Source organism: Ostrea edulis, chromosome 6, assembly GCF_947568905.1.
Source record: "Ostrea edulis chromosome 6, xbOstEdul1.1, whole genome shotgun sequence".
NCBI classification, from domain to species: Eukaryota; Metazoa; Mollusca; class Bivalvia; order Ostreida; family Ostreidae; genus Ostrea; species Ostrea edulis.
This window is the reverse complement of record NC_079169.1, coordinates 88,539,163-88,551,662: the sequence shown is the minus strand read 5'-3', so window position 1 is coordinate 88,551,662 and position 12,500 is coordinate 88,539,163. Positions and strand designations below refer to the sequence as shown.

The following is a 12,500-nucleotide window of genomic DNA, read 5'->3' as shown; positions in this document are numbered from 1 at the left end:
CTCAATTCCATATTTTCATTGTTTTTTACACCGTTTCTTCCAACACACTGTATTCTGACCAAAACATTGCCTCCCGGTGAATGTCAGATTAGACAGGTTACTGTACGAGTAAGTTAATTCTTAGCCTTGTGTGTACATCTATACAGACAGACAGACGAACGCACAAGGTGATTCCAATACATGTATAACCCACACAAAGCAGGGGTATGAAAAAGAAAACTAAACCCAGATCACAAAAACAAAGTAAAATGAAGTCCATGGGTTAGATATGCTAGCAGCAAAAATTATCCAATACTGTATAGCATGTAAAAGTCATGCATGTATTCAAGTCATTTTTGGTTAGACAATGTAGATGTGGATCAGAGGCTCTCTTTTTAGAAAAGAAATACATTCAGAGTGGATTGTTTGTGCACTTGACAAACTTTCCACCCAAACAGACTTGATCAAACAGTCTTTCATCACAACTGGACTGAATTAGAGATTGGATGCATCATGTAAATACATGTACATTATGTCAATAACCGTGGTGATCAATGTGTATTGTCTAACTACGTAACATCTCTACTGATCTGTCCTACAAAACATCTCTACTGATCTATCATACACAACATCTCTACTGATCTGTCCTACACTACACAACATCTCTACTGATCTGTCCTACACTACACAACATCTCTATTGATCTGTCCTACACTACACAACATCTCTACTGATCTTTCCTACACTACACAACATCTCTACTGATCTGTCCTACACTACACAACATCTCTACTGATCTGTCCTACACAACATCTCTACTGATCTGTCCTACACAACATCTCTACTGATCTGTCCTACACTACATAACATCTCTACTGATCTGTCCTACACTACATAACATCTCTACTGACCTGTTCTACACTACACAACATCTCTACTGATCTGTCCTACACAACATCTCTACTGACCTGTTCTACACTACACAACATCTCTACTGATCTGTCCTACACAACATCTCTACTGATCTATCCTACAAAAAATCTCTACTGATCTGTCCTACACAACATCTCTACTGATCTGTCCTACACAACACCTCTACTGATCTGTCCTACACAACATCTCTACTGATCTGTCTGGAATTCTAAAAAAAAAAAATTACTGGAGTCGAAACTTGGACATTTTGACAGCTCAAATAAAGGAAAACTCGTCAAACTTAAGTCTGAGATTTTTTCAAGAAATGGAAGGCAGTATAGAATTTTATGTTATTCATCTTCTCAAGTAAGTGTGAAATGAACACATTCTCACACAGAAATATTTGATTTACACATATACCCACACAGAAATATTACACATTTGTTGGAGGTCAGACAATTTACTAATCTGCTAATTTAATTCTATTTGAATACAATATATAATTTATGAGATAGATAGTAACTTTGGTCACAAGTGCGAACACGAAGAGCATTGATGTAAGTAACTTGCACCTGTGTCTGCAGTGAACCGTCGGTGCATGTTGGTGTGTAAAACTGTTTCCAATTATTGCCTGTGTTGTCATTTTAGAATAAACAAGGTAGGATTGGTAGGAAGGTGTTAGTATTAATGATGAGTAACATACCACAGAAATCTGATATCGATGGAAAGTGGTGGATATGTACAAAAGTATTTAGAAATTAAAAACTTTGAAATTAAACTTATCAAACCAAAAAAAACAAGAGGCCCGGCCTAGAATCGCTCTTCTGACACATTGTAGAACAGGCAAAAATTCTCACTAACCAAGATTCATCAATTAACAAAGTTTGATGATGTTAAGTCAAATAGTACCTGACAATTTAAATTTTTTTCCAAAAAGTTGACGCACACTGCACGCCAGACATATGGCCATATGATTAGCTCTTTGAGCCTTCGGCTCAGAAGAGCTAAAAATGCAATTTTAGTGAGAAGAAATATGAAATTTTTTTAAACACCCTATTGGACTTGAACCCACGATCTACACATTGGTAGACGTCATGTTAGCCGACTGAGCTACCCAGCTAGGCAATCAAATTTAAAGAAATATATAAATAGTGCTGATGTTTATATTTTCATTCATGTTTTAAAAGAGAAGTCAGACATTATGAAATAAAAAAATTTTTTAAATTAAAACAGTTTTTCATTACGATAATTCATAACAGGATCGTACAGCAGGCACTGCCGATAAACAGTCCTAAACATTATGACATTGCAGTACCTCCTTAAGTAAGCTTAAATAATTCAGTCCATGCAATAAAGCAATTAAAATAAAAATTCTTACATCAGCTACAATCTCTATGTCTTCTGTTATCTGAAATATGGCACTGTCCCCACACTGAATACAGAAACTCCCATCCTCCCCCAGATAAACCATGTACACTGTCACCTTCTCCCTGAAAAGATGGACAAAAAAAATCATTATATACACCGCCATGGAAAATAAAAATCATTTATACACCGTAACCTTCTTCCTGAAAAGATGGACAATAAAAACAAAATATATACCACAACTTTCTCCCTGAAAAGATGGACAATAAAAACATAATCTATATGGACAATAACAAGAGGCCCATGGGCCACATCGCTCACCTGAGTCACCTTGGCCCATATCTGAAGACTTTCCATATATATTTGCATGTAAAACCTTAGTCCCTATTATGGCCCAAACTACCCTTTGCAAACTTGAATCTACACTATGTCAGAAAGCTTTCATGTAAATATCAACTTCTTTGGCCCAATGGTTCTTGAGAAGAAGATTTTTAAAGCTTTTTCCTATATTTGTATGTAAAACTTTGACCCCCCCCCCACTTGTGGCCCCATCCTACCCCCCGGGGGCCATGCTTTGAACAAACTTGAATCTGCACTATGTCAGAAAGTTTTCTTGTAAATATCAGCTTTTCTGACTCAGTGGTTATTGAGAAAAAGATTTTAACTATATATTTGTATGTAAAACTTTGATCCCCTTTTGTGGCCCCATCCAACCCCCGGAGCCCATGATTTGAACAAACTTGAATCTGCATTATGTCAGGAAGCTTTCATGTAAATCTCAGCTTTTCTGGCTTAGTGGTTCTTGAGAAGAAGATTTTTAAAGTTTTTCCCTATATATTTGTATGTAAAACTTTCATCCCCCCTTGTGGCCCCATCCTACCCCCGGGGGCCATGATTTGAACAAACTTGAATCTGCACTATGTCAGAAAGTTTTCATGTAAAAATCAGCTTTTCTGACTCAGTGGTTCTTGAGAAGAAGATTTTTAAAGATTTTTCCTATATATTTGTATGTAAAACTTTGATTCCCTATTGTGGCCCCATCCAACCCCCGGGGCCCATGATTTGAACAAACTTGAATCTGCATTATGTCAGGAAGCTTTCATGTAAATCTCAGCTTTTCTGGCTTAGTGGTTCTTGAGAAGAAGATTTTTAAAGTTTTTCCCTATATATTTGTATGTAAAACTTTCATCCCCCCTTGTGGCCCCATCCTACCCCCGGGGGCCATGATTTGAACAAACTTGAATCTGCACTATGTCAGAAAGTTTTCATGTAAAAATCAGCTTTTCTGACTCAGTGGTTCTTGAGAAGAAGATTTTTAAAGATTTTTCCTATATATTTGTATGTAAAACTTTGATTCCCTATTGTGGCCCCATCCAACCCCCGGGGCCCATGATTTGAACAAACTTGAATCTGCATTATGTCAGGAAGCTTTCATGTAAATCTCAGCTTTTCTGGCTTAGTGGTTCTTGAGAAGAAGATTTTTAAAGTTTTTCCCTATATATTTGTATGTAAAACTTTGATCCCCTGTGGCCCCATCCTACCACCAGGGGCCATGATTTGAACAAACTTAAATCTGCAATATGTCAGGAAGCTTTCAGGTAAATTTCAGCTCTTCTGGCCCAGTGGTTCTTGAGAAGAAGATTTTTAAATGACCCCACCCTATTTTTGCATTTTTGCGGTTCAGGTGAGCTAAAAACATAATATATACCACAACCTTCTCCCTGAAAACATGGACAATTTGTAGTGCAGCTAAACTTTGATATCTCAAACATTAAAGCTGCACATGGATACATCAGAACAAGGGTGTAATAAAACACGGTTACCATGAACACGCTTATAACGAATTTATGATTACAGTAAAACACAGTTACAGTGAACACGCTTATAATGAATTCATGCTTACAGTAAAACATAGTTACAGTGAACACGCTTATAATGAACTCATGCTTACAGTAAAACATGGTTATAGTAAACACAGTTATGATGAATACATGCTTACAGTAAAACACGGTTACAGTGAACACGCTTATAATGGATTCATGCTTACAGTAAAACACGGTTACAGTGAACACGCCTATAATGAATTCATGCTTACAGTAAAACACGATTACAGTGAACACGCTTATAATGAACTCATGCTTACAGTAAAACACAGTTACAGTGAACACACTTATAATGAATTCATGCTTACAGTAAAACACGGTTACAGTGAACACGCTTATAATGAACTCATGCTCACAATAAAACACAGTTACAGTGAACACACTTATAATGAATTCGCACTTACAGTAAAACACGGTTACAGTGAACACGCTTATAATGGATTCATGCTTACAGTAAAACACGGTTACAGTGAACACGCTTATAATGGATTCATGCTTACAATAAAACACAGTTACAATGAACACACTTATAATGAATTCGCACTTACAGTAAAACACGGTTACAGTGAACAAGCTTATAATGGATTCATGCTTACAGTAAAACACAGTTACAGTGAACACACTTATGATGAATTCATGCTTACAGTAAAACACAGTTACAATGAACACACTTATAATGGATTCATGCTTACAGTAAAACACTGTTACAGTGAACACACCTATAATGCATTCATGCTTACAGTAAAACACGGTTACAGTGAACACACTTATAATGAATTCATGCTTACAGTAAAACACGGTTACAGTGAACACACTTATAATGAATTCATGCTTACAGTAAAACACGGTTACAGTGAACACGCTTATAATGGATTCATGCTTACAATAAAACACGGTTTCAGTGAATATGCTTAGAATGAATTCATGCTTACAGTACAACACAGTTACAGTGAACACACTTATAATGAATTCACACTTACAGTAAAACACTGTTAATTCATGTTTACAGCAAAACATAGTTACACTGAACATGCTTAGGGCTATTCCAGTAAAAAATCTACCCCACCCCCGGACGACAAAAAAATTCTCTTCTATCCCTGGTGGGGTTTCTGAATAAATCGCTTCTATACTGGGTTGTCCTGGTGTAAAATTCGCTTCTATCCATGGTACCATTTTTAAAAATCTCTTCTATCCCTGTTTATGAACATTACCGATTTACCGTGACTTTTATTAGTAATTTACTTTAAAGTTTATGCGTTGAACAACGTTTTAAATACTCGGAAACTTCGGGGACTTCTTTGCTAGAGAGCGGAGAGAATCTCGATCCCGATTTCAAATCGGAAACAAAGATGGAGGACTGGAGCGTGGTGGAGGTGTGCTCGTCAGCCTCGTGGTTGAGAGCAAATGCTCTACATGCATACGTAGACACATTCAAAGGTATGCGATATAATTTTACAGTGTAGCATTTATCTGTTGATGAATAGTTAAGCGATTGACTGTCAGTTACTGTTTTGTCATCATTTTGTTTACAATTAGTCTAGCTCAGGTGACATGTGCCTCGCCTCGGTAAGGCCTAAAAAAATATATGTATGTTTCCGTTTTCCCAACCAACCCTAATTTTTAAAAAAAATGCTTTTTCAGTGAAGATCTGAATTTTCCGTTTCATGTTTACTCTTTTGGAAAAATACAAGTAACATGGTCCTGTTCTTAAATTTCAACCATCTAAATCAACAGTCATAATTCATTTTTAAAAACACTCTGAAAACATCGACAACTTTTTCTATTAATCCGAATTTCCTTCATTTTACTTTTAAGGTAATCTGCATTATAAATTATTTCCACTTACTAAATCGACTTCAGAGTTACTGGGTAAGGATTATAAAGTACTTCATACATAGTCAAAATATATTTTCAGTGCATTTTGAGTGGAAATAAATCATTGAAACTGTGCACATAGTTTGTGGAGTCAAAAAAACAGAAATGGGAATATTGTGTACTACATTGTATAATGGGATAGTGCATGTAAGATATTTCAATTTAAATAAAATTTATTTTCTATCATCATTAAGATTATTATTGATACATTTAGATTTATATTTAAAGATTGATTAAATTTATTTCACAGAAGACTTCTGAATTTTGCAAGAGAAGAGGCTGTCAATCGACTTCAAAAAGTGCCATACTCAATAGACACTATAGATGGCCATGTTCCACCAAAACCCTGTGATTGGGTATTCCCGGAAGAGTATGAAGATAAATTCAAAAAAAATTTAAAGGTTGATGATGACCTATATAGGAGAGAAAACAACTTTCTATTAAAACCATATGGTCCAATCTGGGAAAAACTTGTTGACATGTACCAATTACAGCAAGATGCTTCTAAATCAGCATACCACATACACAGATACTGTTCTGAATTCTCTTTTCTGACACATTATAGCTTTGCTACATATAGTCCTGATGATAACTGGAGGAATGGTCCTGTTCTTCGTCATGAAATTCAACCAATAATTGATATATCTCGTTTGCCGGACTTTCATTACTTACCATATGAAGAAGCAGTTCAACTTGTTGAAACAATGAGGGAGACAGAGGGCTTTTTGCCAGAATTTGTTTAGATACCTGACTTTTTTCTGCCATCAAGGAACATAAAATACATCCTTGAGAATAGCCCAGAGGAGCTACAATCAGATATACAACCCATCTCACAATTAATTGGTGTCTCTGAGGAGGAAATATATGCATATGTTAAAAAACTTGAGGACAAAGAGAAAGCAAAAGAAGACCGGGAGAGGGTGATGCAACAATTTAAAGATTCGCCTCTTTTAAAATTGACTGTGAAAGAAATGAAACAATTGCTCACTGATCATTTTAAATATAGGTGTCATTCCTCATTAAAACTCAAGGCGGACTTTTTAGTATTGTTACAAGAACTCTTTACCAAAAACAAAATGGATGATGCAAGAATCCATAAAATTGTGAAAGACTTTAAAGATAAAAGTTAATGACCTAAAGCTATGGCATAATGTCATCTTTTATAAAAGTGCAAACTATATTTAATGCTTACATTAACTGATTATTTTGTTTTAATCTTGATATATAGTATTTATGTGTAAAACATTTAAAAGACATCTTCTTTAATGCTATTGATACTAAATTGAAGCCAAATGGATATTTAGAATGAGCAGGTAGCCCTTTACCAAAATTGTAAATTTGATGATCCCAGGGGTGGGGGTTTTGGTATTAGGGTGGGGCCAAAATGGTCAGTGATTAAATCTGTTAACAATTGAACATTTTTAACTTCTTCTTGATAACTACACCATTACAATTCTTTTGAAATTTGGTATGAAGCATCTTTGGGACAAGGCTGACATAAATTGTAAATTTCAGGACTCCTGCACCCTTGGGAGCCTTAGAGGTGGGGCAAAAACTGTCAAAAATTGACCAATTTTCAAAAATCTTCTTCTCTAGAACCCCACATGTATAAGAAAAACTAAATGCATAGTGATGTGGAGCAGGAAGGTCCTCTACCAAAATTGTAAATTTTATGATCCTCAGGGTAGAGGTTCTGACTCCAGGGTGGGTCCAAACTTGGTATATATAGTGTATATGTTAAATAATATCTTCTTTAATGCTGTTGATACTAAAATGAAACTAAATAGATATTTTGAAGGAGCAAGTAGTCCTTTACCAAAATTGTAAATTTCATGATCCTTGTGGGTAAGGGTTTGGTTCCAGGATGGAGCCAAAATTATTATAGTGATTATTGTCTTTATCATTTGAAAGACTTCTTGAAGTTTGCTGATATGGTATAAAAACTAAATGCATATGTAGGAAAAGCAGAAAAGGATGTACCAAAATTGTGAATTTTGCAACCCCAGGGTTTTGACTCTAGGGCAGGTCAAAATTAGTCATTTTGTGTTGATGTTACATATATTATGTAATGCCTTTCATCAGCATAGGTTCTTTTGAGAGCATATAAGTTTAAAGAACACATCTTGTTTTATACATGTACTTTTGCTGAATATTAGAATTTAGCTTAGATGTTCAGAACAGGAAATTTTTTAGCAGCCCTTGGGACTAGTGATACTTTTAACTAATACTCAGGTGACCGATAAGGCCTGTAGGCCTCTTGTTTAGAACAAAGATGGATACTGTCCAGAGAGTGGCAACAATAAAGACTAAACATTTAGAAGTGTTATTTTTTCTTTCTGAGTAGAATATTTGTTAACTAGCAAAGCAACAGAAAGGCTGTTTACTTGTAAATAAAGCAATGGAAAGGCATTTGACAATGATCTTTAAAATACATTTATTGTATTAACTTGTGCACATACACAGTGGCATATATAGCAATGGAAAACCGGGTACTGAAATGCTTTTTGCAAGTTTTTCGTGAATTATGGTAGTTATACACCCACTGCATAATCTGCATTGGTGAAAATGCAGTCTGGTGACATTTTATTGTGTTTAGATAAAGAAAAATATCAGGAAACAAAAAGACATGACTGCCTAGCAAGTTCTACAACTAAGCTTCATTCAAAAAATATATAATTCATTGTTAATATTTCATCCTAAATTTTAAATCACTTCTATCCCAGGTCCAAACTTTGAAGAAGAAAAAATATATACATGGTACCATTTTCGAGAAAACGCTTCTATGGGTGGTACCCCCTAAATTATCCTGGAGTCCTGGGGTAGGGTAGATTTTTTACTGGAATAGCCCTTATAATGAATTCATGCTTACAGTAAAACACAGTTACAGTGAACACACTTAATATAATAAATTCATGCTTACAGTAAAACACAGTTACACTGAACATGCTTATAATGAATTTATGTTTACAGTAAAACACAGTTACAGTGAACATGCTTATAATCAATTCATGCTTACAGTAAAACACAGTTACACTAAACACTCTTATAAATAATGAATTCACACTTACAGTACAACACGGTTTCATTGAAAACACTTATAATGAATTAACGCTTACAGTAAAACAGTTACAGTGAACATGCTTATAATGAATTCATGCTTACAGTAAAACATGGTTAAAGTGAAAATACAGTTACAGTGAACACACTTACATGAATTCACGCTGACAGCGAAGTGATTATCATTCCTTGAAGTTTCAAAACATAATATAAACTTACTGGACAAAACAAAATATGTTTATAGCGAAACTAAATTCTTTGTCCACAGCACTCCACTGTAAGTGTGTTTTGCAGTAATTGTTCGTCCCCACCACTTCATTTTAATTTTTACTGTAATTGCAGGCTTTCAAGTGACAATTTGCAAAACATAAGGGCCAGTTTAAGGGCAAAATTATTTTTAAAAAAATAAGGGCCTATTTTAGGATTTTTAAGGGCTTTAAGACAAAAATAAGGGTTAAATTTACAAATCAATAGGAAAGAAAAAATGTTTTACTCACTATTTACAAGAGGCCCACAGGCCTTATCGGTCACCTGAATACTAGTGAAAAAGTATCACTACTTCCATGGGCTATGAAATCTAGAAAAAAATTCCTGTTCTAAATATCTAGGCTAAATTCTAGTGTTCAGCAACAATATAAAACAAGATGTTTTCTTAAAACTTCACTGCCCTCAAAAGTGCATACACTGATGTAAGGCTTTAAATAATAGGTGTATTAGCATTAAAACATCAAAAAATATGACTAATTTGGACTCATCTTAAAGTCATAACCCTGGGTTGTGAAATTCACCATTTTTTGTACATCCTTTTCTCTTATTCCTAAGTATGCATTTAGATTTTATACAGTATCAGCAACTTACACATAAATACTATATACTAAGTTTGGCCCCACCCTGGGGTCAAACCCTTACTCTGGGGAAAATCAAATTTACAATTTTGGTAAAAGACTACCTGCTCTATCCATTTAGTATCAAAAGAACTAAAGAAAATGTTATTTAAGTGTTTTACACATAAACACTATATAACAAGTTAGGCCCTGCCCTGGGGTCAGAACCCCTACTCCGGAGATCATGAAATTTACAAGTTTGGTAGAGGTCTTCCTGCTCTACATCACTATGCATTTAGTTTTTCTTACATGTGTGTGGTTCTAGAGAAGAAGATTTTTGAAAATTTGTCATTTTTGGGCAGTTTTTGCCCAGCCCCTAAGGCCCCAGGGGTGCAGGAATCCTGAAATTTACAATTTATGTTCCCCTTGTTCCAAAGATGTTTCATACCAAATTTGAAAAGAATTGGAATGATAGTTATCAAGAAGAAGTTAAAAATGTCTATTGTTCACACACTTAATAACTGACCATTTTGGCCCCAACCTGATACCAAAACCCCTACCCCTGGAATAATCAAATTTACAATTTTGGTAAAGGACTACCTTTTCTTTCTAAATATATATTTACTTTCAATTTAGTATCAATAGCATTAAAGAAGATGTAATTCAAGTGTTTTACATATAAACACTATATATAACAAGATTTGCCCTGCCCTGAGGTCAAAACCCCTACCCCGGGGATCATGAAATTTACAATTTTGGTAGAGACCTTCCTGCTCTACATCACTATGCATTTAGTTTTTCTTACATGTGTGTGGTTCTTGAGAAGAAGATTTTTGAAAAATGGTCAATTTTGGGCAGTATTTGCCCCACCCCTAGGGCCCCAGGGTGTTGGAGTCCTGAAATTTACAATTTATGTCCCCCTTGTCCCAATGATGCTTCATACCAAATTTGAAAAGAATTGGACTGGTAGTTATTAAGAAGAAGTTAAAAATGTTCAATTGTTAACGCACGACGACGGACGTAAACCAATTGCAATAGGTCACCTGTCAGAGTTTACTCAGGTGACCTAAAAACTAATTACCCACTCAGAAGATCATACCAGTGGTCATCAACAGCCATATTCGGTATTCAGCGCAAACCATGATATAATTCAGGTGGACTCCCATGGCTCACAATCAATGCTGAATATAACTGATAACCATCAAGATGTCTTCTGAGATGTACATTTAATCAACATATTCATTCTCTGAAATTATACTAAGACTAAATTTGATAAATTCCAACACTTACTTTATGTCAAATTTATTAAAACTTTCAAAATTTGAAAATGTAGGAATTTCAACAAAAAATTAGGGCTTTTTTAGGATTCTAAAGCTCAAATAAGGAAAATAAGGGCTGTTGTAGAAAAATAAGGACCCGCTTGAAAGCCTGCAATTGTTTGTCCCCAGCACTTCACTACAAGCATGTTTCAAAGTAACATTTTCTTTATGTATTTTAACCTCAACATCTTGAGCCCTTGGATATCTTGAAACTTTTTCTTTGCTGCATAGACTTTGAGATAATGAAGTTTGACAGTATGTCTAATAGAGAATATTTTCCCCCAAGATACTCTTGACATTGCATTGATCACAATTTATTTATGAACACTATGTGTCAATTTTGTCTCTATGCTAATTAAATAATTTGGTGATTTGTTGGCTCAAAAGTATGCTAATAATTTTAGCAGAATAAATTTTGGCATACAAGATCAACTCCCTCGCAAATACCGAAGTCACAATCAGGTGCACATTTGGTGAGTGAAATTTTGGAGGAAAGCTATATCTAACTGCTAAAATAAGCCAATTTATCACCCAAGAAAAAAAACCTACTATATGGTATATGGGGCTAAGATAGTGCAATAATGTCATTCACAACACCATTCAATGTCATTCACTATATATACTGCAAAGTCACGAGAAAAAGTGCTCTAAAGTTACGGAAATTCTACTGTTTTTTTCTAAAATAAATGTAGTATAATTCCACGGTAGTCAAACCACAGTACATACACACAGTACATACACACAGTCACGGTCCACTTAGCCCAGAGTCAAGCAAACCACAGTATATACACAGTCACGGTCCACTTACCCCAGAGTCAAACCACAATACATACACTGTCACGGTCCACTTACCCCAGAGTCAAACCACAGTACATACACAGTCACGGTCCACTTACCCCAGAGTCAAACCAAAGTACATACACTGTCACGGTCCACTTACCCCAGAGTCAAGCTGTCGCCTGCACACACCGTTATCTCCTTAATCTGTATAAAAAAAAAAAAAAAAAAAAAAAAAAAAATTAAATCATTTCTCAGAAACATTTAACTTCTTTCTCATTTACATCTAACAGACAGTTGTAGAAGGATGGGTCTTGCAGGAAATGTCTTGCATTTTAATCCTATCGCTGACCTTTTTGCTGACCACTGACGGGACAGGTGCTTTTGCAGGGTCGACTAATGGCGTGTCATTCTGTTGGGAAATATTTGTGACTGGTTTGACAGGAGTAGGTGAAGATCCAGGATCTTGTCTACTGGTGCTCGTGGGGAGTCCTGGGTCTTGTTTAGCA

At 35.3% G+C, this 12,500-nt stretch overlaps 1 protein-coding gene across 7 annotated transcripts in view; it reads right to left on the bottom strand.

Annotated features, from left to right (window-relative positions):
- The window catches only part of LOC125647763 (tudor domain-containing protein 7-like), a 101,792-nt gene that overhangs the window by 34,618 nt on the left and 54,674 nt on the right, over positions 1-12,500 (bottom strand). For 6 of the 7 annotated variants that reach the window (XM_056142540.1, XM_056142543.1, XM_056142539.1 and 3 more), the window contains exons 13-15: positions 12,344-12,500; positions 12,155-12,198; positions 2,270-2,381 (exon numbers count right to left, since the gene is read on the bottom strand). The exon at positions 12,344-12,500 is cut by the window's right edge and continues 81 nt beyond it. In XM_056142540.1, the coding sequence (XP_055998515.1) occupies positions 2,270-2,381; positions 12,155-12,198; positions 12,344-12,500 (313 nt within the window). The remainder of the gene's footprint in view (positions 1-2,269; positions 2,382-12,154; positions 12,199-12,343) is intronic. The other variant, XM_056142545.1, reaches the window with a different exon arrangement.